Genomic DNA, 26,269 nt, shown 5'->3' with positions numbered 1-26,269 from the left:
CACCTGGCACCCCGCACGGCCAGATCCCCCCATCCCCCAGTCTTCCCGGGACACCCCCTGCCGCAGTGCGGGCACGGGCAGCACCCACAGCAGGGCCAGGGTCATGGGTGCCCCTGGGGAAGGGGAGCGCCGTGGGGCCGGGCAACGCGTGGGCTCCGCAACTGCGGGGCGGCGGGCGGGGGGCGCCCCCTCCTCGGGGCGGGGGGGGGGGGGGGGGGGGGGGGGCGCTGCGGCAGCGCGGGGCACGGCCCGGCGTGGTGAGAGAGGGGCGGCGGGGCTCCGGGGAGCCGTGGAGGGGGGTCCGGTCGGGGCGGGGGCGCAGGCAGCACCTCCCCCCTCCCCTCCCCCCGGCGGTCCCCTCCCCCTTCCCCTCCCCGCCGAGGGCAGCCGGCGCCGGCCCGTCCCGTCGCGGGGCTCGGCGGGCTCAGCCGCGGCTCCGCTCCGCTCCCCCGGTGCTGCCCCCTCCCCATGCGGGTGTCGCGGGTGGGCGGCAGCCGCCGGCCCCCCCCGCCCCGGCATGGCTCGGTTCTCCGTCAAAGAGCACCTGGACGGGATCCTCTCCGACTTCGAAGGTGCGGCTGGGGATGCGAGACCCCCCCCGGGGGCTGCGACCCCCACTCGGGGCTGGGTACAGCGCGGGGGGATGCCCTCAGGGATGGGTATCGAGGGGGGGATGCTGCTGGGGCTGGGCGTCTGGGGGTGGGCATGGGATGCCCCCCAGGAGCTGAGCATCGCGGGTGGGGGCTGCTCTCTTCCCGCCGGGGGCTGCGTGTCGTGGGGGCTGCTCTCCGCCCGCCCCCGGGGGTTGTGTGTCGTGGGGGGCTGCTCCCCACCCCCGACCCCCCCCCGGGGGCTGCCCCCGGCAGAGCGCGCCTGCTGGCTTGTGCCTGATGGGGCGCACGGAGGGGAAGGGGGGGCGTGGGATGCAACCCCCCCCGGTGTTCGCGTGTACGAGCGCCCCCCGCCCCGGGCCGGTGGCCGGGGGGAGCCGGGGGCCGCGTCCCGCCGTGCCCCCCCGTGCCCCCCCGGGCGGGTTTGCCTTCCTCCCGCCCGCGATCGGTCCCGGCCGCTTCCCGGAGGCCGCGGGCGGGGGGGTGGCGGGGGTGGCGGGCGGCGAAACCCGACCCCGGGGCTGCTGCTGCACTCGCCGGGGAGGAATGTGTGCACCTACCCCGGGCACCTTAACCCCGCCACTGCCGGCTGGCCCCCGGCTCCTGACACCCCCATATCCCCCTCCATCCCCCCATATCCCCCCTCCATGCCCCCTGCCATCTGTCCACCCCATTCCCCCCATATGCCCCTGCTATCCCTCCACACACCCTGCCATCCTCCCATATGCCCCTGCTATCCCCCCCATACCCCCTGCCTTCTCCCCTCACCATCCCCCCATATGCCCCTGCCATCCCCCAATCCCCCCTGCCATCCCCCCCATCCCCCCTGCCATCCCCCCTGCTATACCCCCATCCCCCCCGTATGCTCCTGCCACCCCCCTGCCTTATACCCCTGTCAGCCCCCCTATACCTCCTGCCATTCCCCAATATCCCCCTGCCATTCCCCCCCATGCCTCAACATCCCCCCCACCCCCTCCCATTCCCCCTAAACCCCTGCCACCCCACACCTTCTCTGCACCCCCCCGTTGCTGCCCCCCACCCACCCCGTCACTCTGGGCAGGCTCTGGGTGTGGATGGCCAGGGGCCAGGGGCAGGTGTGGGGTGACGCATGACACGGGGTAGGGGGGTTGCCGGCCCCATGGCCCCCCCAGCAGCCTGACCAAGCAGAACCGGCTGGAGAAATACCTGCCCGGGGGAGCTGTTATTAGCAGTGCCTGCACCCTGGCCCCTGACCCCTGCCCAGCCCCGGGCACAGAGGTGAGCTGGGGAGGGGGCAGGGACGGGACCCCCCCACCCCACTGCCCCCAGCACTGTGGTCGAGCCCAGGCAGCAGCCACAGGGCTGAGGAAGAGGAGGGTGAGGTCGGCCTCGTGCCGGCAGTGCCATGCTGGGGCAGGCTGGCGCACGTGCCGACACGGTGGGGGTGGTGGGGCGCAGCGGGGGCCACCCCCCCTCAGCCTCCCCGCCGGAGGCAGCCACCCGTGCTTGGCAGCGGGGATGAGGAAGGCTGCCTGGGGGAGGGGGTCTGGGCCCCCCATGCTCTCCCGGGGGCCGGGGAACCAGCTGCCGGCACCCGACGGTGCTGCTTTGGCAGAGCTGGCAGGAGCACGGCTCTTGGGGGGGCCTTGTACTGCGGCTGGAGGGAGGGAGGGGGCGGCTACACCACAGGGGCTTCTCGGGGGTCCCGGCTGCTCAGACCTGCCACGGTGGTGCCCAGCCAGGCTGCGGTGCCCGGGGGGGAGAGGGGCCACCCACCGCTGCCAAGCACCCAGCACCTGCTCCGCTCAGGCAGGAGGCTGTGCACTGGAGCCAGGCGCTGTGATGCCTGTGGGGTGGCAGGGGGGTCCGGGGAGTGGGAGGCACATTTGCACTAGCAGCAGCCCCAGGGCCGTGCCATGGGGTCGTGGTTGCCACCACTGCTGGGAAGCCGTGTGGGAGGCTGCAGCAATAGCTCTGGGCTGCCTCGCCATCAGTAGGCTTCAGGGTTAATGCTCTGTAAGGGGCCGCAATCCTTCCCAGCCCGGCTGTTTGGATGGATACAGGGGGAGAGGGTCCGGCGGGGGGGATCCGGTTACTCGGCTGGATCTCTTACAGGGGGAATAAAGCGGGTAGTGTGCTGCGGGAGCCAGGGCAGGCCGGGCGCAGATAAACCGGCAACAATGATCAAACCCACGGGGAACAATGCGGCAGAGCCGGAGGCTGCCGGCATCGAGCAGGGTTCCCATGCGGGATGGGCGCACAGATGGCCCCTTGGCACCTGGCTGTGCAGGGGCACCTCGGGGTGCTGGCACCGCACAGCACGGCTGGGGGGCCCGTGTACAGGGCTGGCCAGGGGGCTGGCGGGGGTGGGTGCCTGGCCATGGGTGCCATCGGGTGCCACTCTCATGTCAGCATCTCTCTCTGTCCCCAGCACTGAAGAAGTCCTTTGAGGTGGAGGATGGGGACGAGGCGTCCGGCTCCCCACTGGTGTCCCCGCTGCCCTTGGGCACTGGTGAGAGCTGCCGGCCACTGCAGCCCGACCACCCGCCCCGCTCAGGCACCGCTGCCGGCCCCAGCCCAGCTCCCAGCCCAGTGCTGCACAGCCAGCTCAGCACCAGCCTCTCCGCTGGCCGAACCAACAGCAGCGCCAGCACCGGCATCACCCGCATCACCTCCTTCCAGACTCACCAGGGCTTCATTGCGGGGCCGGGCAGTGACGGCGAAAGTCTCCGCAGCTCATCCTCCAGCCTGGAGAGCCCTGCGCCCACGGGGCCCCCCCAGCCACCAGGCTCCCCCACAGCTACTGGCCCCAGCTTGAAGAAGGTCCCGTCCCATAACAGTGTCTTCCCAGCAGAACTGGAGCATCCCCTCTGTGGGGCTGCCGCCAGCCACGGCTCACTGCCAGCGCTGGACCTGCACATCGCTGAGGAGCCAGGGGTGGGGACCCCCCAGCTGGACCCCCTGCCGTGGGGCAGCCGGAGCTCTGCCACTCAGCCTCTCACCCACCAGCCTTCCTCCTCCCTGGCCCCATATGATGGCACCGAGGAAGCCCCAGGGCTGCTCACACTCCCTGAGGGGCCGGGGGGGCAGCTGCCAGGAGGGTGGGATGTGGCCCCCCGCACCCTGCCCCGGCCACAGCTGAGGGTCAGCCTCAGCGCCAGCCCCAGCCCGGCATGCCGGCCCCTGCCGCTCGCCCGGGGCCAGGGGGAGGCACCCTCGGCCCCCACCACCCCTTCCCCAGGGAGGGCTGGGGGGCTGCCAGCCCCCCAAGCCACCACCTTCAAGCTGGTGTCCCAGCCGCAGACGGTGCAAGTGAGCTCCCAGCCCACCTTCCTTGGGGGTCTGGTGCTGGTACCGGCCCTGGGGACTCTGGCAGCGGCCACTGGAATCAGGGCAAACCCCCCCGGCGCTGGGCTGGCGGGGCTGCGGGGACCCTGCGTGGTGGCAATGGCTCCTGGTGATGCTGCAGATGGCGGCTGGGCTGCGGTGATGCCAGAGCACGGTAGGACTTGCTCCTGTCCCCCCTCCTTTCTTCCCACTGGGACCCCCTTGCCGGGGGTGGTGCTGCCAGAACCCCCTGCTGAGCCCTGCTGCCTCCAGCCACCCTGGCACTGCTGATGCCAGGGTTGGCATTGAAGCAGGGTGATGGTGACACTGGGAACAGAATGAGCCCCACCGGCTCGCTGGTCCCCACCAGGGCCGTGGGGCACATTGGATGCCGCCCGGCGTGGTGCATGGTGTCTAGCGGGGGGGCTGTGCGGCGCGGAACTGAGTGCGGCACTGGCAGCACTCCCGGCCCGCCTGGCCCCAGGGTGCCTGGCGAGCTTCCCACGCCGCCCCAGCACTAATTGTTTTCCCCAGCGCGGGAAGACAGGTCGGGACACATGTGCCCCATTGGCGGCCGAGTGCCGGGGCCCTGCGCGTGCCGGCTATCGCCGTGATCTTGTCCCGCGTCCAGCGCTTTTTTCCTTTCTCATCCCTCCTTGCCTTGGCACGGGGACGGATCCTGTTCCTCCCTTCCCGTGGGGGTGGAGGAGGTGGCGGGGGGCCAAGGTGTGCTCGGGCGTGCTCGGCGCGTGCCTCGTGCCGGGGGGAAGGATGCGGGGCTCCCCGGCACAGCCGCACCTCTGGCTCCCACCGTGCCGGTGTGGGCATGGCCGAGCCTATGCCCATCTCCAAGCATGGGGTAGGGGACCCCCAGTGTCCCTCTTCCCAGCGGCTGCTCCGGGGAAGGCTGGAGGGCACTGGTGTGGCCGGAGATGGCCGCTGCTGCCGGTGCTCCCTGTTTAAGTGCTTGGGGTTCATTGCCCGTCTCGCTGGGGTGTCATGAGAGCTGCCGTCGCCGGGCTCTAAGTACTGACGCCGGTGAAGGCATCCATACATCTGCCCCGGGCTGGGGTGAATCATCCCCCAGCAATGCCCGTGGCCGCGCTGCCCAGCCAGCCTGGCTGCCCCACCGGCCACCACTGCCCACGGCACCCGGCCAGGGCGGAGGGGACAGTGCTTGGGGCCAAGCTGGGGTGATGGGGACAAAGGGGGACAGTGCTCAGGGCTGAACCGGGGCAATGGGGACAGTGTTCAGGGATGAGCCAGGATGATGGGGACAGAGGGGGACAGTGCTCAGGGCTGAACTGGGCTGATGGGAACAGTGCTCAGGGATGAGCCAGGATGATGGGGTCAGTGCTCAGGGACAAGCTGGGGTGACGGCAGGGTGGCTGAGCATGGCATGCCCAGGCTGAGGAGCAGGGCAGGAGCTGGCAGGCATCGTGTGGGCACCGGCTGCCCTGCAGATGGCACGGGACTGGCAGGTGCTGCTCAGCCACAGCGGTTTCTCTGCCAGGAAGAGGTGGGGACGCACAGTTTCCTCTCCCAGGAGGCCATCGTGGCCCCCAGCCGTTGGCACCCGTGGGTGGCCGTGGGTCAGTATGGCATGCTCGGTCCCGTGCCCCATGGGAGTACGTGCCGAACAAGCCAGCAGCCGCTGTGTTTCACTTCCACGCCGAGAGAGCGCCCGGGTCGCCCGGGTCGCCCACGCAGGGCCTGGGGCGAGGAGGAGGAGGAGGAGGATCGGAGGAGGAGCCGTGGGCTGCAGCCGCCCTCCCCGCCTTGCACCCCAGGAGCCATTTGGCCCCGGTGACCAGCTCGCAGCAGCAGCAGCCCCGGCTCGGGCCAGCTTGCCCAGGTAGGGATGGTCGGGGCGGCAGCGGGCAGGGCAGCGTGCAGGCAGGGGGTGCTGCTGGTGAGCCCCCCAGGTACCCAGCAGGCAGGCGGTGCTGCGGGGCGCGGGGTTTCACTCAGTGGATCACTTCTGCTTCTGCTCATCGCCAGCAGCCAGCGGTCCCCAGCCCTGTGCCGTGGCTCCCGCCTGCACCACGGCGAGCCGGGCAGGCTGGCTCCGGGTCTGGCCGCAGATGGGTTTTGTCACCGGTGTCCCCTTGGGTTGTGTTTGGTGCTGGGAGAGGCACTGGTGTTTCTGGGTTGTGCTCGGCCAGGCAGGTAGAGCTGCAGTGAGCTCCTTGCCAGTGTAGTGGGCAGCTCTCCGTCCGCATCCCCAAAATCCTCCATCCCTTTGCCAGAGGGGTCATCTCCCCGTGCCCACCCCATCGGGAGCCAAGCTCTCCACATCCGATGCCCAGTTCGGCACAGCGGCGAGCAGCCGGGCTGGGAGTTCCACTCCCGGCTCATCCTCTCCCAGCACCCTCCACCCCCAGAGCCTTATTACAGGCTTCCCCAGGGAACTGGCCAATTAGCCCCGCATCAGTAATTAAAACTGTGGAGGACACCATGGACCCGGGATTACTTGTCCCTGCCTGGAAAACAAGGGCATCTTTAATGAGTCCTCGAACAGGTCTGGCTGCAGGAGCCCTTCGCCCTGGAGGTGCGTGGTGATGCCGAAGAGCTTCCATGTGGCCACCCAGCTGCTGGCCATCGCTGATGGGTCTTGGCAGCAAGGGCAGGGATGTGGGGGGCTCTGGCCCCACGGGGGAGGCAGTTGTGGGTGCAGCACTCAGCGCTGCCATGTGCCCCGTGGTTCTGCCCACCACCCCTCCAGCGGTATGTGCCTGCTTGGCCATGCCACTGGCACAAGGCAACATGTGATGGCTGGGCCCCTGCATGGGTGCTGCACCCTGGGGAGCACCCCAGGGAGCTGGGGGGGGTGCAAGCACTGCACCCTGCCTGTGGGGGCTGGCCACCCTGGGTGGCTCCAGGCAGTGGCTGCATCACTTGGTTCTGGCTCTGTCTGGCAGCTGCCAGGGCTGGCAGGGACCAGGGTGGGGGTACAGGGGGCCAGTGTGCCCTGGGAGCAGTGGCATGCCCAGGTGAGCATCGGGGAGGCGGGGGGAGTCCCAGCACCCTGCCCTCGTCGTCCACCCTCACCCCCCCCAGCTGGGTGTCACCACTGTCACCAGGAAGTCCCCAGCTGTTTCACCACTTCCGAGAACTCCCGTGGGGGGAGCTGGGACACACAGCACTGTTGTCCCCAACGCTGCCACCTTCCTGAGCACCTGCTGCCTGGCTGTGCTCCTGCTGTCACCCTGGCGAGGCGGTGGGTTTGCACCCACCAGTGAGCACAGGGTGCTGCGTTTCCCCCCACGCTGGGATGCTGTTGCTGTGGCAACGGGCATGTTTGGCTCCATCATCTCCTGGTGCCTCTGGGCTGGCTGGGGCCGGACCCTGCCCACATGTCCCTGGTCCCCAGGCTACGTGGCACAGGGCCGCGGCCCCGGCAGGCCAACTCGGCAGCCTCAGCCGTCAGCAAGCTGCCGCCTGAGCCTCGCCAACGCCAAGAACCGGTTGGCACATATGTGGCAGGCGGGGAGGCTGCGGCATGGGGGGACGCAGGCGCTGTGGGGCACTGCGGCAGCGGGTTGGGGGGCAGGACCACCACCTCACCTTGCCCTACCATGTGCACCAGGGCTGGGCATGGGTGCTGCTGAAGGGGCATGGCGCAGGGTGATCCCTGGTGCCAGACAGCCGGTGGGTGCCAGCGGGGATGGTACCCGCAAGTTGAGCGCTCCCATTCGGTGCCACTGCAGCCACCCATGGGGGTGAAGGTGATGGGTGCTGTGATGGGGGGACACACACAGCATCCCTGGGCTGTGGTCGGTGTCCATGCTGGCCTGGCTGGAGTCTGAGCGGTGCTGGGTGGGCACCTTCCCCACCCCGCTGGGCAACTGGTAAACTCAGCGCAGGGGCTTGGCTGTGGCGGGGAGGGGGGCTGCGGGGGGAGAGGGAGGGGGGAGGGATATTGCCATGCTGGTCATGCGTGGGAGCGGCAGCTTCGCCAGAGACGGGTTTGGTGCCAGCCAGGGGCTGGCGGGGAGAAGGGGGACGGGCTGCGGCGCTGATGGAGGCAAGGATGTTGATGGCGGGCAAGGGACCCCCCCTGACCGTAGCGGGGTGCTGAGTGAGGGCACCGCGGCGCCGAGGTAGGACCTGAACAATGGCCATGCCGGGCAGCAGGAGGAGGAGGGGGAGGAAGAAAGGGCTTGGGGGCCCCCCAAGCTGCCACACAAAGGGCTGAGGCGGGCGCAGGGCTCTGGTGGCCCCCAAGTTGGGGCACGCTCTAGGCAGGGTTCCCCGGGAAAAGCCTGCATGTCCCCAGGGCTTGGGATTGTGCTGGTGCCTGCGCTGCCCCTCCCCAGCCCCCCCCCCCCTCCATGGCTGCAGGCGGGTGCCCCTCACCCTGGCAGGGGCCAATGTAGGGTACAACGTGGGTGGCATGTCCTGCCCCAAGCCTGGAGCTCCCCAGGTGCACCAGGGCCACAGTGGGTACTGCAGGAGGTGGCCTCAGTGTGGGTGGCAGCGTGGGCTGGGTGAAGGGTGCCAGCGGTGGCCACGGTCCCCGATGCAACCACCTCGCAGAGCAACCGGTGGTATGACAGAGGGTGGACAGGGCTGCCCGGTGGCACGGGCACCCCGAGGATACCACTATGGCACCTCCCCGTCCCCCTCCGCCCAGGGGGGTGACATGCCCCGTTGCCATGCCGAGCCTCGCTGGCTGCCAGGAATGTGACGGGGCTGCATGCCCACCGGGACGGCTGCTGCTGGGGCAACGGTGCTGGCAGAGGGGTGGGCACTGGGGGGGTCTGGGCTCACCCGCCTTTGCCCACCCATGCAGGGAGCAGCCTGGAGCCTGAGGAGTGCAGCATGGAGCCATCGGCCATGCCGGAGGAGGAGGTGGCACCCAGCCCGGCGGGCTGCCAGCTCTTTGGTTATGTGGGAATCGAAGCCGTGCTCGACCAGATGAAAATCAAAACCATGAAGACGGGCTTTGAGTTCAACATCATGGTTGTGGGTGAGCACTGGGCACGGGGTTTGCTCCCTGTTGGGGCAGGATTCCTGGCTCTGATGCTGCCATGTTGGGGGAAATGATGCTTTTAAGGGATTTAAGCATCAGTAATCAGAAGAGGAGCAACACCCCGCACCCCATAACATAGTAATGCTGATGGGTGAGCTCGTCTCAACCTCTGGGATGCTCTGAAATGGGTACCAAGGGGTTATTGCCGTGGGGAATAAATTTATTCATGGGTTAAACCAAAGCTATCCCAAATGGATACCAAGGTGTTACTACCCTGGGGGAATTAATTTCCCGGTGTGGGGGGATGGGGGGGGGGCAGGACAGACAACAACAAAGAGCCGGTGTCCTCACAGGGCAGAGCGGGCTGGGGAAGTCAACGATGGTGAACACCCTCTTCAAGTCCAAGGTGAGCCGCAAAGCCTCGCAGCCCAGCCAGGAGGAACGCATCCCCAAAACAGTGCAGCTGCAGTCCGTCACCCATGGTAAGGTCTCTGCCATGAGATTCTGTCCCACCAACCCTGGGGAGAAGCTGGGGACCAGGGGTGGGTCTGAAACCAGGGATTCAGCCTCCTCCCCGATGCTTGGTCCCCACTGACCCATATCTCTGCCCCACAGTCATTGAGGAGAAGGGCGTGAAGATGAAGCTGACGGTGACGGATACACCAGGCTTTGGGGACCAGATCAACAATGAAAACTGGTAGGACACAGTGAGGTGCAGCACCCCACCTTGGTGGGTGGCAGTTTGGGGTGGTGGTTGAGCTCAGATGCTGTCCCCCAACTCCTCATCCTCAGCTGGGACCCCATCATCAAATACATCAACGAGCAGTATGAGAGGTACCTACGTGAGGAGATCCTCATTACCCGCAAGAGGAAGATCCCAGACACCCGGGTCCATGGATGCGTCTACTTCATCCCCCCCACGGGTCACTGGTGAGTCGCCATTCACAGCACCCATGGGTGTTCCCTGTGTGGTGGTGTGGGTCACCCTGGGGTGATGGTGGTGCGGGTCACCCCGGGGTGATGGTGATACTTGGCAGGCTGCGCCCACTGGACCTAGAATTCATGCGGCGGCTCAGTAAGATTGTCAACGTGGTGCCAGTGATCGCCAAAGCTGACACGCTCACCCTGGAGGAACGGGCAGAGTTTAAGCAGCAGGTGAGGGCAGGTCCCCAAGGGGATCCCAGGGTGCCCTGTGTCCCCCCAGCCCCGGCTCAAGCCCTGTATCCCACAGATCCAGGCGGACCTGAAGACCCACGCCATCAGCGTGTACCCGCAAGAGGACTTTGACCAGGACCCAGATGACAGGGTGTTGAATGACAGGATTCGGGTGAGTGCCGGGATGCTGGGATTGGGGATACTGGTCCCTGGGGACCACGGTGGGGGAGACACCCCCGGGGGAGCCTGGCAGCACCCCAGGGTGAGCACGCTTCTCTGTGCCGGCAGGAGAAGATCCCTTTTGCCGTGGTGGGGGCAGACCAGGAGCACCAGGTCAATGGCAAGCGGGTGCTGGGCCGCAAGACCAAATGGGGCATCATTGAAGGTGAGTAGAGCCCCTCGCACCCCCAGCCCTCCCCAGGTACGGCGAGTCTGCCGGGGCTGCGGGGAGCAGCACCTGTGGGCGCATTCCTGCCTGGGTGGAGCTGTGCCAGTGCTCCAGTGGTACTTGGAGCCTGCTGGGATGTGCTCCCTGGGCATCCCTTCGCTGCCCTGCCCTCCTGCCTGCACCCTGCCAGCCCTGCTGCCCGCTCTGCCTTGTTTTGCAGTGGAGAATCCAGCGCACTGCGAGTTCCCCCTCCTGCGGGACCTGCTGATCCGGTGAGTGGGGGATGGGGTGGGGGGGCCAGCACCCCACAGGGGGGATGGCGGGGTGAAGGAGGATGGTGACTTGATGCCCTTCCTCCCCGCTGCCACCCCGGGCAGGTCCCACCTGCAGGACCTGAAGGACATCACCCACAACGTCCATTACGAGAGCTACCGTGTGCGGCGGCTGAACGAGAGCAACCGGCCAGCACTGAGCCCCCTCAACGGGCTGCCTGGCAAGGCCGAGGGCAGCAGTGACCTCTGAGCCACCACGTGCCCCCCGGCGCTGCTGCTGGACCCCCATAGCAGTGCCCATCCCCTGCCCAGCAGTGGCTGTGCCCGGACCCTGCCCGGGGTGAGGAGCCCCCCGAGAGTGCCAGACTGCCTCGGGTTGGGGTCCCCAGGTCCTTTGTCCCCAAGCTCCGCCGTGGGCACAGACCCCCTGGACCCTGCACAGCATTAAAGATGAAGCTAGAGCCTTCAACCTTCGCCATCATCATCCTCCTGCTGGACTCTCCATTTCTGACGTGCCGCCCACCTTGTGCTGCTCCAGCCTCTGGGGCCATGGGGCGAACCCCCCGCCCCCCCCCCCAGCAATGTGTGCGGTGCCAGCACTGGGCAGCACACTGGGGAGGTGGCGGTGCTGCCGGCGGGGCGCTGGTGGTGCCAGGGGTAGCCAGGGCGGGCAGCGTGCGGGTCCCTCCCCAGGGCCAGCTCACCCACCCTGCCGATGGCAGCTGGCACAACCGGACTTTGAGCCGCTTATCGGCTGGCGGAGGTGCCGGGAAGGGTGTGTGGGGGCTACACCCAGTCGCTCCCCGCCATGGCACCCCCCTGCCAGGGGCACCCGGCACTGGGTGCAGCCCCCCAAACCCCTCGGGGGGATCCGGTGGGTGCTGCCCTGCTGGCTGCCAGGCCCGGGGGCTGGGGGCGTCAGGGCACCCCCCCCCCCCGGTACTCTGGGGGTGCATGAAAGGGCCCTTTGTGCCTCCCGCCATGGGGAGGGCCTAGGTGCCGTGCCAGGCTGGCAGCACACGGTGGCTCCACGCCTCAGGGCTCGGCGCCACCGTGAGTGCGGCACCCTTCGCCCGGCCCCGCGTTAATGATCCACCCGCCCGCGCTGGTGCTGCCGCAAGCCCCCAGCAGCCACCCCCGGGAGCCCTGCGTGGTGGCGGTGGCAGCAGAGCTGGGGGTCCTGGGCACGGGTGGCTCGGGGGGGCCGGCAGCTCCCTGCCCTGCGCCCCACCCCTCTGTCCCGGCACCCAGATAAGAGCGGCTGTGGGCAGCACCCATTTCCTGGCCGCGGTGTGGGTGGGAGAGCTGGCCGGGACCATGGCCATGGTGACAGTGAACCTCCGTGCTGTGACCTCCTGGGTGGGCATTGCCCGGATCTTTGCCATCGTGTTGTCCTGCCTCGCCTTCAGCTTGGTGGCCTCCACCGGGGACTTTGAGGGTCCCTATGGGACATGGTGCATGTTCACCTGGTGCTTCTGCTTTGCCGTGACGTTGCTGGTGCTGGTGCTGGAGCTGCTGGAGCTCTACTCCAAGCTGCCGCTCTCCTGGGATGACTTCACCTCGGCTTTCTCCATGCTGGCAGCATTGATGGTCTTCACCACCTCAGTGGTCTTCCCCTCCACCTTCATCAGCAGCCCTTGCAGCAGCAGCAAGTGTGCCCGGCAGGCTGTGGCCACCACCGCCTCCTGCCTCTGCTTCCTCGCCTACGCCCTCGAGGTGGGGCTTACCCGTGCCAAGCCAGGGGACATCAGCAGCTTCCTCTCCACTGTCCCTGGGCTCCTCAAGGTCTTTGAAGCCTACGTGGCTTGTCTCATCTTCTCCTTGCTGGATGCCTACAGTTCAGAAGCTGGCCTGCAGTGGTGTGTGGCTGTCTACTCCATCTGCTTCATTGTCACTCTCCTCATCATCATCTTCACCATCGGCCGGTGCCTCACCTACATGCCCTTCCCACTGGAGAAGATGCTGGTGGGCTACAATACCCTGGCCCTGATGATGTACATCACTGCCACCGTTATCTGGCCTCTCTACAGCTTCAGGGGGAAGAGCCGTCCCGACCCCTGCGACAGGAACTGCTGGTGGAACAAGTGCCTGGGGGTCACCTTCCTCACCATCTTCAACCTCATCGCCTACTTGGTGGACCTGGTCTACTCCACCAAGATGGTCTTCATCAGGGCATCTCCCTAAGGGCTGCAGGTGGCCCCGGTGGGGTGAGGGGTGGTGGGACGCGGCTGAGTGCTGGTGCAGGGCTGCCGGTGGAGCTGAGGAAGAGGCTGGACGCCTTGGAAAGCTCCTTCTCCCCACGCCGGAGCAGGGAGCCACAGGGTGCTCCCGGGGGTGCGCTCAGCCCCGTGCCCCAGGGGGCTGAGCCAGGCAGGGGGGACCGGGGTGCTCCCAGACCCCTGTGGCCAGGGGGGGCTTTGGGATTAAATTGGGTCATTTTTCACTTGCTTCTGACTCCTTTCTTCCCCTGCCCGGCTTTCTGTGGGGCCCTCTTTGGTGGCATGGGTGGCTTAGGAGTGAGAAACGGGGGGCACCGGCAGCAGTCCGGGGGGGCACAGGGCTCCTGCAAATCTTTTCTCCTTGTTGACCGGAGGGAAGCAGGGCATGACTAGGAAAAACCCAACCCGGATGCCTTTGCCTTGGCACCGGCACAGGATCCTGCCGAACAGGTTCGGGAGGAATGCGGCTGCTGGGGGGGCTGAGAGCCCTCCAGGTCCTTGTCACCTGCACCGCCAGGTCCTCATTGCCACCACTGTCCCCCCCCCGCCCCACGCAGGAACCCCACTGGGTTTGGTTCCAGCTACGCTGGCAGGAGCCCTGTGCCTGCTGCTTTACCCTTTGGGGGCTGCCGGGGAGTCCCCTGTCTGGGGGGACACAGGGCGGGGGCTGGCTGTCACCCAGTGTCACCCGAGCTGGGGGTGCTGAGACATGTCCCTGGGAGGATGGTGGCATCGCAGGCATACCAGGAAGAAGGCAGCAGAGAGATGCAGGCAGGGGCAGATGTGCCTGGCAGGCAGAGCTCCTGGCACGGCACTCCCGGATGTGGGATGGGTGCCACGCAGGGCACCCCAGCCACTTTTGGGGCCACCGTCCCCAGCCCATGCTGCTCACTCTGCCACTGCTTGCCCTGGCCCTAGCCACAGCCTGGGGCCATCCCCACTGCCTCTGGGCAGCTGGAGCTATGGGGCATGCCAGGGCCGTCACCGCTGCCTCTGGGATCACTGCAGAGTGGGGTCCCCACCACCAAGAGATGGGACAGACCAGCTGCCACCATGGCTGCACCAGAAGGACCCAGCCTGGGACACCATGTGGCACCCATGGGTGGGTGAGTGGGATCTCTGCACCCTATGCCAGGGCCAACGCTGTGGAGGGTCCCAGCACTGCCGGTGATGCCAGCGCCATGGGCTGGAGGGCTATGTGGCAGGTGTCCTCTTCGCCGGGTCTGTGTCCCCACAGTGGTCATCACCCCGTGGCGCTGGATGAGGTGCCCCCTGCACCCCGGGCAGCGAGGCCGCAGCGTGTCACGGTGCCACACGTGCACAGGGCAGCACGGCACGGCATCCGTGCTGCCGGTAGGGCGGGGGGAGCCACTCGCAGCCTCCCCAGGCTTTGGGAGCAAATAAAGGGAGAACCGCAGCGGGCGGTGCAGCCCGGCCCAGTGCCCAAGCGCGGCTATTTTTAGTGCCCAGGTTGATTGAAATTCATGGAGGAAAGAGGCCGGGGACACGTGGGGACGGTGGCAGCTGAGGAGTTGTGGCACTTCGTGCCGGTAACGTGTTCGGCTGCGGGTGGCACACGGGCGGTGCTGGCACAGGGGTGCGGTAAGGCTGGGGGGCCGGGTGCTAGGCTGGCAGTGGGGTGCAGGTGAGAGGGGGTGCAGGAAGAGGTCTGGGGGGCTCCCAGCTCCCCACACCCAGTGGGGTGGGAGAGGCCAGCCTGGGACCCCCATCGGGGCTCTGTGCCTGCGGGACACCCCAGGGTGTCTCCTGGCTGGGGCACACGGCGGCTGCGGAGGGTCCAGCCGAGCCCAGTGGGTGCAGGGACCCCTGGTGCCAGGCTGTGCCAGGGGAGCGTCCCAGTGCCGTGCCATGCCAGAGGGCGTCCCATGCTGTGCCCTGGGGCCGGTGCAGTGCCAGGGCTGGTGCTAGTGTGATGCTGGCACAGTGCGGTGCATATGCGGTGCCGGTACAGGTCCTGGTGCTGGTGCGGTGCAGGTGGTGGTGCGGGTGAGGTCCCGGTACTGGTGAGGGTCCCAGTACTGGTGCAGTGCAGTGTGGATGCCAGTGCGGTGTGGGTCCCGGTACCGGTGCAGTACAGGTAGCGGTTTGGGTGAGGGTTCCGGTACGGGTGAGGGTCCCGGTACTGGTGAGCGTCCCAGTACCGGTGCAGTGCGGTGTGGACGCCAGTGCGGTGCAGTGTGGTGCGGGTCCCGGTGCCGGTGCGGTGCACTGCTGGTGTGGGTGCGGATCCCGGTGCCGGTGCAGTGCGGTGCCAGCGCGGTGTGGGTCCCGGTGGTGTTGCGGTGCGGTGCGGATGCCAGTGCAGTGTGGGTCCCGGTGCCGGTGCAGTGCACTGCTGGTGTGAGTGCAGATCCCGGTGCGGGCCCCGGCGACAGTGTAGAGCGGGTCCCGGTGGTGGTGCGGTGCGGTGCCTCTGCCGGTGGGGGGCCCAGTGCGTTGCGATGCCGGTGCGGATCCCGGTGCGGTGCGGTGCCGGTGCGGGTCCCGGTGCGGTGCCGGTGCATTCCTCCCCCTAGGGGTCGGTGTGCCGCGGCGCGGGGGGCGGTGCGGGGGGCGGCGCGCTCCTGCGCACGGCCCGGGACGGCCGGGGCACGGCGGCGGCGGGGAGCGGGCACCGCCGCGGGCCCGGGTGAGTGCGGCCGGGGCGGCGGGGGCGGGGCAGGGCGGGAGGGGAGCGCTGGGGAGCGGGGGCCCGGGCCGTGGGGAGCGGTGCCGGTGCTGCCGGTCCCGGCCCCCCCGTGCCCCCAGCCCGCCGCCGCCCCGGCATCGCGGCCGGCCGGAGACCCCGGGCAGCTCTGGAGCCGCCCAACCCCACCCCCGCCCCCGGCGGGACATCCGCCTCCCGGGCCAGCCCCAGCCGCCACCCCCCCACCCCGGACCGCTCCGAGCTGCCCCGGTGCCGGGATGGGGCAGGGGTCGCGGCACCCTGGGGTGCCCCGTGCTCACCGGGAGGCCCCGGGGTCCCCCCTCCCTCCCTGCCGCATGCCGGGGCTGCCTCTGCCCCCCGGCCCGGGGCAGTGGGTTCCCGGGGCTGGGTGAGGAAGCCCCCCCGGGGGGGGGTTATGGCTTCCCGCAGCCCGGCACCAGCGCTCAGCCCTCCGCCCTGCCAGCGGGTGCCCCCGTGTCCCCCAGGGACGCTGCTGTGTCCCTCGGTGCCCCCGGGGATGCCCCTGCATCCCCAGCTGGACAAGCTGCCCCCAGACAAGACCCCTTGTGAGCCCCCACCTGCCCCCTCCAAGGCCTGGTCCCCTGTTCGGAGGGGGCTGCTGGGGGGGGCTCGCATCCCCTCCCTGCCCCATGGGGCTGGAGGTCGCAGCCAGGAGCCCCCTGAGCTGCTCTGTTACTCACCCTGAGCATCCCCAGCCCCTGCTGAAGCAGGGTCCGGGGGGGCAAGCAGGGGCTGAGGGGCTGAGCAGGGCAGCCTGGCAGTGCCACTAGCTGGAACAGGTGCTGGGGGGCAGCCCTGGGCTGGGGGCTCGAGCCTAAGGAAGGGACATCCCATGCCAGGCATGTGACCATGGGTGCTCCCTGGGAGCAGCCCCCCCCGGGCAGGCCAGAGCGTGGGTGCCCAGGGGTGGGTCCCCATGAGCATCGGCAGGCCTGCTCCCAGCCCAGTGTCCCTGCAACCCCCTCGCTGCGCTGGACACTGCGGTTGGGTGTGGATGTGGACCCCGAAAGGATGGCACCGTGTTTGGGGGACGACATATGTGCTCCAAAACGGCTGCCTAGGGAAGCGGGTGCTTGCTTGGCAGGGAAGGGGTTAACGCCAGGGGGCTTTCGGGGTGCCGGGGTGTCCCCAGCCGGGTACACCCAGGCTGCTGCTCACACCGGTGACCTCACGCCACTGCCATGGCAACCGCTCATGAAGTCACCGGTGCTGAGAGCGGGGCGGCTGCCTCCAGCGTGGGGTGATGGGATGGGAGCGTGGGAGGCTGGCGAGCGCCAGCCCCCCCCCCCCTCACCGCACCCCCCGGGTCCCCCGCAGAATGAGCTGTGCCCCCGCCAGCGTCCACGCCTTCGCCTGACCCCTGCCACCATGCTCATCAAGGAGTACCGCATCTGTATGCCGCTCACCACCGAGGAGGTGAGTGGGGGGCGGGGGGGGGGCGGGGCTGCCTGTGCCCCCGGGGCCAGGTAGGAAGCAGGGGGGTGTTGGTTGGGAAGAGGGGTGCAGAGGTAGGAGAGCCCCGAGCTCCCCACCATGGGTGCCAGGGACAGCTGCAGGCACCCACTGATGGAGGAGGCTGTGGGTGGGGGTCCCATACCCACAGCAGTGGGGTGCCAGGGCATCAGGTCCCTGCCTGGAGAGCGGCTGGGGGACACGGCAGCCCCTTTTGGTGTCCTCTCGTGGCACGGCTTGTGGCAGGGACTGTCTGCCTCGGCCGAGCTGCTGAGGTGTGCTTTGGGCTCGTGTGCTCTGTGCGAGTGCTGAGCCGTGTTTTGGGGTGCAGGCAGGGGGGATGTTGCATTCCTGAGCACGGTGACCTTGGGGCACCGAGCCTGATGGCAGCGCAGGGGGCTGCTCGGGGGCAGCCCAATGCCAGCACCATGGGATGAGCCTGCAGGCAAAGCGCACCGGGTGTTTGGGTGCCCGCAGCACCACAGCGCTCGGGGCGGCTGCTCCGATGGGGACCACAGGCTCAATCCCTGCTCCGGCAGGGAGTCTGAATCTCCATCGGCAAACAGCGGTGATGGCTAGCAGCCGGTGGCATCTCTGGCCAAAGGTCGCTCCTGAGCACCTGGAGCCGATGGGGCCGTTTCAGGGAGCGGGCAGGCACGGCAAGGTGCCCACGGCAGCAGCACCAGCCCTCCCTGGGTGCTGGGTTTGTGTTTGCACCTGGGGAAGGTTTTCAATTAGGCGGAGAGAGGCGATAAGATCGCGCTGGCGGTTAGGGTGATGGATGGGATCTTCAGCAGAACAATAAAACACTTATTGCACAGCCACATCATCAAATACATGCAGACACGTATTTATATCCATATCCATATCTCTTTCTATATTATATATATGGTTTCTCCTGGCTCCCAGGTTGCTTGCTGGGCAGAAAGCCTCTAGGCATTCTGCACGGCACTTGGGCACTGGGGAAGAGCCTGGGGGGGCAGGATCTGGCCCTCGCCTGGGTGCTGGAGGAGCCCAGGGGCAGAGAGGTGAAACAGGGTACTCCAAGAGACCCCTGCCTGCTGCACAGCCCGGGGTCTGACACCCGTTTGCTCCGTGCCTCAGTTTCCCCTCTCAGTGGTGTGCCTGGAAAGCCATTAGCCCCCAGTGCTGGGGGGGCTCCGGGGCAGGGGTGGCAGTGCTGAGGCCGGGCGCTGTGGTTGCAGTACCGCGTGGGGCAGCTCTACACCATCAGCAAGCACAGTCACCAGGAGAGCGAGAAGGGCGAGGGCGTGGAGGTGGTGAAGAACGAGCCTCACGAGGACCCCATCCACGGCCCTGGCCAGTTCACCGAGAAGCGCGTCCACCTCTCCAGGTGAGGCTGTGGCTTTGGCAAGGGCTGCTGGGTGGAGAGGGGGGCCCCACATCTCTGGGTAAGCACCGTGGTGGGCGGCATGCGCAGGCAGTGGGTAGCCCTATCCCTCCCTCCAAAATTCCCAGGGAACATCCTTTCTGGGTCCTTGACAACCTGCAGTATGGCTGCGCCCATCTCCCAGGGGTGCCTCTATCTTCAGGGCAGCACCCGTCTCCCAGGGGTGCACCCAAGTCCTGGAGTGCACCCATCTTTGCGGCCTGCACCCGACTTCAGGGGCTGCACCTATCTCTCGGGGTGTGCCCATTCTCCCAGGCATGCACCCATCTTCAGGGACTGCACTCATCACCCAGGGTGCACCCACATCTTCCTAAGGGTGCACCCCTCTCTGGCAGCCGTACCCATCTCCTGGGGTGCACCCATCTTCAGGGCATGCACCCATCTTGTAGGGGTGCACCCCTCTCCTGGTGGGCACCCATCTCTGGGTACCGGTGGGTGCCTGGGCTGCAGCACAGGGCTTGGCAGGGATGCTCCGGCTGCTGCTCAGCCCATCCCTGGGGGTGTCCCTGTGTCCCCACACGCAGCCCCGAGTGCTCGTTGGGCAGCTGCTGGCATCCAGAGCTGCTGTCCCCATGTCCCCGCTGCCAGCTGCGGCACGGGCATCGGCTGCTTCCCCGCCAGGGAGTAGCTGGCGTGAGACGGGCTATTTTTAGCCACAGCACTCACGATTCCCCTCTCGGGGATGGTATTTATAACGCATGCAAATTAATCAAAACCCACCTCCCAGCTCCCCTGGGGGCCTGCCGGGGCCTGATCCTGCCCAGGGAGTGTGGGCAGCTGCAGGGTGCTGGGCAGGGTGGGCAGGGTGCTTGGGGGGGATAGGAGCACCCTGGGGTCCTGGCCCTGCGCTGGTGGAGGGGGTCCTTGGGGAAGGGATGGGATGGGGGTCCCTGGAGGGGAGGTAAGGGTGCCTGGGGAGCAGGTGGGGGTCCTGGGGAGAGGACTGAGGCACTGGGGTGGAGCTGAGGGTCCTGGGGAGGTGGCACGGGTCCCTGTAGGGGGGTTCCTAGGGTGGAGGTGAGGGTCCTGGGGTGGAGGTGAGTATCCTGGGGAGGTGGCATAGGTCCCTGGGGGGAGGGGGGGAGGGGCAGTCCTGGGGTGCAGATGAGGGTTCTGAGGAGGTGGCGGGGGTCTCTGGGGAGGGGTCCCGGGGTGGAGGTGGTGCAGGGGTTCCTGGGGAGTGATGGAGTGCAGGTGAGGGTCCCTGGGGGGATCTTGGGGTGGAGAGTACAGGGGGGGTGCTGGGGTAGAAGTGAGGGTCCCTGGGGAGGGGATGGGGGTCCTGGAGCTGGGGCTGTGCCATGTGGGGCTGTGGCAGAGCAGGGCCAGTGGCACTGGGCAGAGCTGTGCCCGCCATCCATGTCCTGCCCTGAGCGGATCCCCCCTGCCGCCACCCCCTGCAGCAAGCTGCCAAGCTGGGCGCGGGCAGTGACCCCCCGCATCTTCTACATCACGGAGAAGGCCTGGAACTACTACCCCTACACCATCACCGGTGAGCCCTGGGCAGGGCGCGGGGACGGGCACCTGGGCACCCTGCCCCTCTCTGGCAGCAGTGGTGGGCTGCCAGGGGAGCCCGGCCATGACCACTACACACTACCTGCTCTCACCGCTCCCTCTCTCCCCCTTGGTGCCATCCGGTGATGCCACCCCGTGATGCTGATGTGCCATGGTGTCCCTGCAGAGTACACGGTAAGGAGATGGTACTGGGGAGACATGGACCCTTCCCCAGCACTTAGCATGGCTGGGGAGGGGGCGCTGGGGTGGGTGTCCTCCAGGTCTGGGTGTCCCTTGGGGTCAGCACTTTTAGAGGTGGGCATCCCTTGGGGTTGGGTGTCCCTTGGGGTGGGTGTCCCCCAGGGCTGGGTGTCCTTTGGGGTCAGCACTTTTAGAGCTGGGTGTCCCTTGAGGTGGGTGTCCCCCAGGGCTGGGTGTCCCTTGGGGTTAGCGTTTTTAGGGGCGAGTGTCCTTTGGGGTGGGTGTCCTTGGGGCTGGACATTCCTTGGGATTGGGTGTCCTTGGGGCTGGGCATCCCTTGGGGTGCATGTCCCTCAGGATGGGCATCCCTGGGAGTGGGTGTCCCTCAGGACGGGCGTCCCTTGGGGGCCAGCTGATGGCTGCTCCCTGCAGTGCTCCTTCCTGCCCAAGTTCTCCATTTACATCGAGACCAAGTACGAGGACAACTGCGGGGACAGTGAGAACGTGAGTCTGCACCACAGCTGAGACCTGGCAAACTCATCGGGGGTAGGGGGTGGGGGACGGGACACAGCTATGCAGCTGGTGCCTCTCCCCCTCTCTCCCCTCCCCAGATTTTCCACAGCGATAAAATCCTGGGCGACCACGAGGTCTCCTTCCTGGACATCGCCTTCGACGAGATCCCCGAGCGGTACTACCGCAGCCTGGAGGTAGCACGGCTGGGGGTGGAGTGGGGTCTCCAGGGCCACCTCCTTGTCCCCTGTCCTGGGGGGCTCACGGCCCTGCTCTGCTTCCCCCAGGACCCCCGTTTCTTCAGCTCCACCAAGACGGGCCGGGGGCCGCTGCGGGAGGGCTGGCGCCAGCACACCAAGCCCATCATGTGCTCCTACAAGCTGGTGAGCGTCAAGTTCGAGGTGTGGGGGCTGCAGACGCGGGTGGAGCAGTTCGTGCACAAGGTGAGGGGGGCCCAGGCTGGAGTGGGGGGACACTGGGGGGACAGTGACAGTGTGCTGACCCCTACATTGCATTGCAGGTGATCCGGGACATCCTGCTGATCGGGCACCGGCAGGCTTTCGCCTGGGTGGACGAGTGGTGCGGTGAGTTTGCGGGGCCACCCGGGTGAGGGGGGAACACAGTCCAGGGTGGCTGTGGACCCCCAGGGTGGGAGGGGGCTGCAGGTTTAACTGCCGATGCCACTAACCCCATGGGCAGCTCCCACTGTTCCCCCGGCTCCCCTGCAACCTGCTCCCCCTGCTCTGCTCCCCCTGCTCCCATGCCTGCCTGCCCCCCACACGCTGCCCCCTGCACACTGCCCCCCGCACCTGCCTGCCCCGCTGCATGCCTGGGGAAGGCTTGGCTGGAGCAGGGGCAAGGGATAGGAGCCCCAGCATCCCTGCCTGCGCTGCCTGCATGCCTGGTCTGGCAGGGAGACATGCTTCAGGCGGCTGCCACATGCAGACACCGGGCCTGGAGCCCCATGTTTGGCGATGGCCAGCACGGGGGCTGGCATGGGCACGGGGCCGTCCCGGTGAGCGGCTCTCTGCCTTCCAGACATGTCCCTGGAAGAGGTCCGGGCCTTCGAGACTCAGATGCAAGTGGCCACAAACCAAAAGCTGGGGAGCCAGCACCCCTAACCCCCGCTGCCTGCAGGGGACGGAGACCCCGGACCCCGCCACGCTGCCTGCAGGCGGGTGCAGGTGGGGGGGCTTGTGCACAATGCATGCTGAGCCCCCCCTGCACCCTGCGGCGGAGGGTCCCCCCACTGCCCAGCTGCCCTCCCCTGCCTGCGCTGCCTGTCCATCCCTTCCCTGCTGCTGGCTGGGCTGGTGCTGGAGCGGGGGGCTGGCTGCACCGCCCAGTGTCCCCTTCTCTACCCATCCCCCTGTCCCCAGCCCCTGTCCCCTTCCCCGTCCCCAGCTCGGGGGGAAGCCGGTGAGCAGGGCACAGGTTGCCCCAAGATGATGGGGTGCAGGATGCGGCTGTGCCGAGCGGTCCCAAGCCCGGCTGTGCTCGGCAGGGATGACGATGGAGGAGGTGCGGCGCTACGAGCGGGAGACGCAGGAGGCCACCAACGAGCTCATCGGCCTGGTGGCACCCACCATCTCGGTCAGCGAGGTGGGGCAGCCCACAGCCACGCACTCGGCCCCTGCCAGCGCCCCCTCCACCCCCCTTGGCGACGAGGCCCCCGATTTCCTCACTCCCCCCAAGACTCGCCCGCGCAAGAAGTCGGCGCCGGAGACCCTGACGCTGCCCGCACTGCGGGAACGTGCCAGCGCAGAGTGATGCCGGCAGTGCCGCACCGTGCTACCTCCCCGGCTGGACTGTGCCAGCCCTGCTGCCCACCACGGCCCCTCCAACAGATGCCAACCCCAGGGAGGGACCCACTGTCGGGGCGCAGGGAGCCCCGGGGAGGTACCAGCCTCTCTGAACCATCGCGGGTGCCCACGTGGGTCCTTGCCAGCACTGCTATGCCAGACCTGCTGGCTGCACGGGGAGGGGATGCCAGGCCAGCAGGGGTCCCTGGCAGCATCGGGCGATGCCACAGGAGCCGGTTTGCTTGGCTCCACCTGCCCAGTTTCTGCAGGGGCTGTCGAAGCTGGCGAGCAGCAGGGCGGCAGCACCCAGTGCCCATGTGCCATGGCTGCGGTGGGTGCCGGTGCCAGGCTGAGCATCTGCAGAGGCTGGCGAGCGATTCTGCAGCACCATGCTGCAGGGTGGGCACCAGCGCAGGGGCCCAGCACACGTGACAGTGACAGTGACAGCTGGGTGCTGGGCTGGGGCTCCCTGTGGGACCCCAGGGGCTGCACAGCCCCATGCACGGCAGGTCCCGCAGTTGGGGTCCCCTTTGCCATCCCTCCAGAGGCTGTGGCTGCCCAAGATGGCTGGGGCAGGCTCAGCCCTCCGTTTTCTTTGGGAAAACAAAGGCCTTTTTGGAAATAAAGCTCAAGACATGTCAGCAAGCTGCTGGCAGTGTTTTATTTGGCACCATGGAGGGGTGCCATGCCTGTGCCGGGGTGCTGCATCCCCTGGGTCTGGATGTGTGCAGTGAGGATGGCTGATCCTGTGATGGGGAGACAGGGTCCTGAGACAGGGCAGAGAGCAGCTGGGGTTTGGGTGGGTAAGGCAGGCAGGACTGGGTCAGCCCAGCACCGGGGCGATGCCCCCAGCAGCACTGGGCTCCTCTCCCTGCCAGTCATCACCATCCTCCAGCTCCTCGGCGCCTGGCACAGCCGATGTCGCTGGCCCCAGCAGGGTGATGTAGTAGGAGCTGCAGTAGACTGGTGCCTTGTTGGGGCTAGAGTAGACCTGCTCGGGCCGGAGTGAGGCAAAGGGGTTGGTGGCGTAGCCCATGATGTGCATCTCGAGCTCCACCAGGATCTGCAGGGAGGACTTCAGCTCCTGCTCGCTGCCGGGAGAGGGGGAGGACGGGCCCGTTACCGGCTGGCAGTGCTGGCATACCGGGGACAGCGGGGCCATGCTTACCTGTAGACAGTGAAGAGGGTGGGCAGGCGGTAGTCCCGCAGCAGCAGGAGGGTGGGCAGCCAGCCTGCCAGCAGGTCTGGGCAGGCGTGGAAACCTGCAGGGACACAGCAGTAACGGTTCCACCTCCCTGCTGTCCCACCCCAGCCCGGGACAAAGCTGGCTCTAACAGCACCCGCTCCGTGCTGGAGACCCCTGGGGTGCGTGGTGAAGCTGGCAATAGGGCTTGGAAACCCTTAAGGTGGGTCCTGTCTCCCCACCAGTATGAGGGGCACCCCTGGCGCTGAGTCCTGGGCCACTGCACTGAGACCTGAGGGCAGGGACTCCTTTGGGTGCTGCTCACACCCACTGACCAGCAGGTGGGTGGTGGCGAGTGCCTGGTGGGGGATGAGGCAGCCAAGCCCCAGGGGTTCACCCTGGCTGCCTGTTGTGGCTTGGCGCAAAGCCCTGGGTATGTCCCAGGCCACCAGCAGGCTCAGTCCCAGGCACTGCCAGGCTGCTCAGGGACTACCCTGCACCCTGCCAAGGATGTCCCTCTCGAGGCAGTGGGCTGGCGAGGGGCCAGGCCTCTCTGTGGTGCAGGCACTCACCCGGGTGAAAGCCCACCACCAGGTCAGGGCGGGCGGCCAGCTTGGTCTCCACGTGGCTTTCCCAGAAGTCGTGGTAAAGCCCCTTGTAGCTGCTGAGATAGACCCTTCCCCGGGGTGCTGGCTTGGCCAGGGGTGGCCTCATGATGGGTCCATTGACCACATCCACTCCAATCATCACCACCTCCATGCCCCAGTGCCCTGGGAACATCCGCGTCAGCTCATCGTAGTCCGTCAGCCGGGTGTTGAGGGTCTCAACATGGGATGCCCCCACCACATGCACAGTGAGGGCCTTGGTGAGGGGGTTGATGCCAAAAAGCCGCAGCCCCAAGCCGATGGTGAGCGGCCGCGAGTGGAAGTCAGTGACCAGCCGCCGGACGGATTCGCACAGCTCTCTATCCTCCGGCCGGGGCTTCCCGGCATTGGCCCAGAGGATAGTCATGTACCGCCCAGACAGGATGGCACCCAGCTTCTCCTCCAGCTGCCCCTGCATGGAGAACCAGTCCTCCCAGCCCTCCACATCCCGGGCGGGTTTTGTCCAGGTGTCCGTGGGGAAGGGGATGTCTCCTGTGGGGTAGGAAGAAGCGCTGGAGGTCGCAGTGGTGGCCCCGCAACCCAGGCTGCCTGTCCCACCTGGGCTGCAGGGGTGCTGGACCCGACCAGGGGAGCTGGAGCCAAGGGGAGGGACCCCACATCCCTCCACAGGACACATGCAACCTGAGGAGGGGGCGCTCAGGCAGGCTGGGTGGGGACACGCAGGGTGGGAGCAGTGTTCCCTGCCCCACCTGTGAAGATGAGCCACTCCACCAACCGATCCAGGGCCACCAGCTTCAGCTTCTTGCAGAACTTCTTGTGCAGCGGCCAGTTGGCACGCTGGCACACCACGCCGCAGTAGTACACATTTTGGCACCTGGGGAGAGAGGGACAGCATAGGCAGCCACGGGGGCGGGGGGGCAGGATCCGACCCACCAAGCCTGGCTCCCTGCCACCCCCTCCCAGGGTTGCATCGCTGTTTTGGGGGTGTCCTGTGGCTGGAGGTGGGCGCAGGGGCCAGACACCCCCAGCTTTACCCCAGCCACCGGGCTGGAAGTGAGGGGACAGATCTAGCCCCCATGCGTCAGACCCGCTCCCCCCTCCCGTACCTCTTGCATCGCCGGAGGCTTTTGGGGTCAGGGAGGGCATCGGGGAGCTTCTTGCACTCAGCGCAAAACTTGAAGGTGTCCTCCATCTTCTGGAACATGTCGAAGTAAGTCCGGATGCCAAAATCACTGCCACTCTTCCTCCCATCCATGGCAGACCTGCAGACATCAGTGGGGTGGGGAGCAGGACCCTCACAGCAGGGCTGATGTCCCCCCTCCAAGGCTGCCAGGATTTTTAGCTCCAGCCAAGAGCATCCTGGCCCGGGGGGGGATGGGGAGCTGGGGAGTGGGCTGGTGAGGGGCACACCCAGAAGCCCCATCAGAGCAGCCCACATGTGCGCTGAGCCAGGAAGGTGGGATGAGCCAGGGGAGATGCTCCAGCTGTCAGCACAACACAAGATGCTCTGGCCGGGGAGGGGGGGAAACACACCCATGGGTGCTCACTCACTTGTAGTCCTCGTAGCTCTTCATGTTGAGCTTCTGGAGGATGACGTGGGACAGCCCCGGTACGTTGTGGTCCATGGCCTGGAAGCCCAGCGAGTCCACGTCGGGAGCAGTCACCGCTGGCTCCTTCACGGGCTTCTTGGGGCGGCTGGTTCTGGTGGCAGTGCCTGCACATTGCTGGGCCATGGCGGCTGCAGGAGAGCGGGGCACAGGCGAGGGGGCAGGTTCGCGGGTCCCAGGCTGCTGTCGGGGTCTCCCACACCGCCCACTGCCCCCACGCCGCCTCCCGCCCGCCATCCCGTTGCTCGTTGCTCCTTGCTTGTCCGGGGAACGGAGGAGGCGGGTGAAGCTGGTGACCGGCCGCACGTCCCTGCTGGCGAGGGGGAGCTGGGCTCAAATGTCAGCCCCGAGGAGACAGTGGCACAGGAGCACCGCAGCCCCTCCAGCAG

The 26,269-nt window shown here is 67.5% G+C and overlaps 4 protein-coding genes across 5 annotated transcripts; 3 read left to right on the top strand and 1 right to left on the bottom strand.

The window, feature by feature from the left end:
• Window positions 1-302: 302 nt before the first annotated feature.
• On the top strand, window positions 303-11,188 carry LOC308062277 (uncharacterized protein). 2 transcript variants are annotated; one of them, XM_080383529.1, is made up of 11 exons: window positions 303-572; window positions 3,022-4,092; window positions 8,713-8,889; window positions 9,246-9,374; window positions 9,508-9,589; window positions 9,685-9,822; window positions 9,930-10,047; window positions 10,124-10,219; window positions 10,336-10,432; window positions 10,656-10,707; window positions 10,813-11,188. In XM_080383529.1, the coding sequence occupies exons 1-11, from the start codon at window positions 518-520 to the stop codon at window positions 10,955-10,957; spliced, it is 2,160 nt and encodes a 719-aa protein (XP_080239655.1). In that variant the 5' UTR covers window positions 303-517; the 3' UTR covers window positions 10,958-11,188. The 2 variants fall into 2 exon arrangements, with proteins under 2 accessions (XP_080239655.1, XP_080239654.1); XM_080383528.1 differs by lacking the exon at window positions 303-572 and having other exon boundaries at window positions 1,988-4,092.
• A 135-nt stretch (window positions 11,189-11,323) lies between these two features.
• Window positions 11,324-13,150, top strand: LOC308062297 (myeloid-associated differentiation marker-like). The gene has a single exon (XM_080383573.1). The coding sequence runs from the start codon at window positions 12,025-12,027 to the stop codon at window positions 12,889-12,891; it is 867 nt and encodes a 288-aa protein (XP_080239699.1). The 5' UTR covers window positions 11,324-12,024; the 3' UTR covers window positions 12,892-13,150.
• A 2,341-nt stretch (window positions 13,151-15,491) lies between these two features.
• On the top strand, window positions 15,492-23,128 carry LOC308062304 (cytoplasmic phosphatidylinositol transfer protein 1-like). Its single transcript, XM_080383587.1, is given in 12 exon segments — window positions 15,492-15,576; window positions 16,933-17,031; window positions 18,273-18,421; window positions 19,882-20,035; window positions 20,037-20,069; window positions 20,071-20,136; window positions 20,138-20,167; window positions 20,606-20,677; window positions 20,785-20,880; window positions 20,971-21,126; window positions 21,204-21,267; window positions 22,188-23,128. Coding segments are annotated over 11 exon segments (1,134 nt in total). The 5' UTR covers window positions 15,492-15,576; window positions 16,933-16,983; the 3' UTR covers window positions 22,454-23,128.
• Window positions 23,129-23,223: 95 nt separating this feature from the next.
• On the bottom strand, window positions 23,224-26,121 carry MSS51 (MSS51 mitochondrial translational activator). The gene is made up of 6 exons (XM_080383552.1): window positions 25,825-26,121; window positions 25,380-25,535; window positions 25,023-25,147; window positions 24,241-24,804; window positions 23,654-23,747; window positions 23,224-23,576 (listed from the first exon to the last, which is right to left on the bottom strand). Exons 1-6 carry the CDS (start codon window positions 26,115-26,117, stop codon window positions 23,309-23,311), a joined length of 1,500 nt encoding a protein of 499 aa, XP_080239678.1. The 5' UTR covers window positions 26,118-26,121; the 3' UTR covers window positions 23,224-23,308.
• Window positions 26,122-26,269: the final 148 nt, after the last annotated feature.

Source organism: Falco punctatus (genome assembly GCF_963210335.1).
Source record: "Falco punctatus genome assembly, chromosome: 4".
NCBI lineage: Eukaryota > Metazoa > Chordata > Aves > Falconiformes > Falconidae > Falco > Falco punctatus.
The sequence above is the reverse complement of the archived record's forward strand: the minus strand, read 5'-3'. Positions and strand labels throughout refer to the sequence as shown.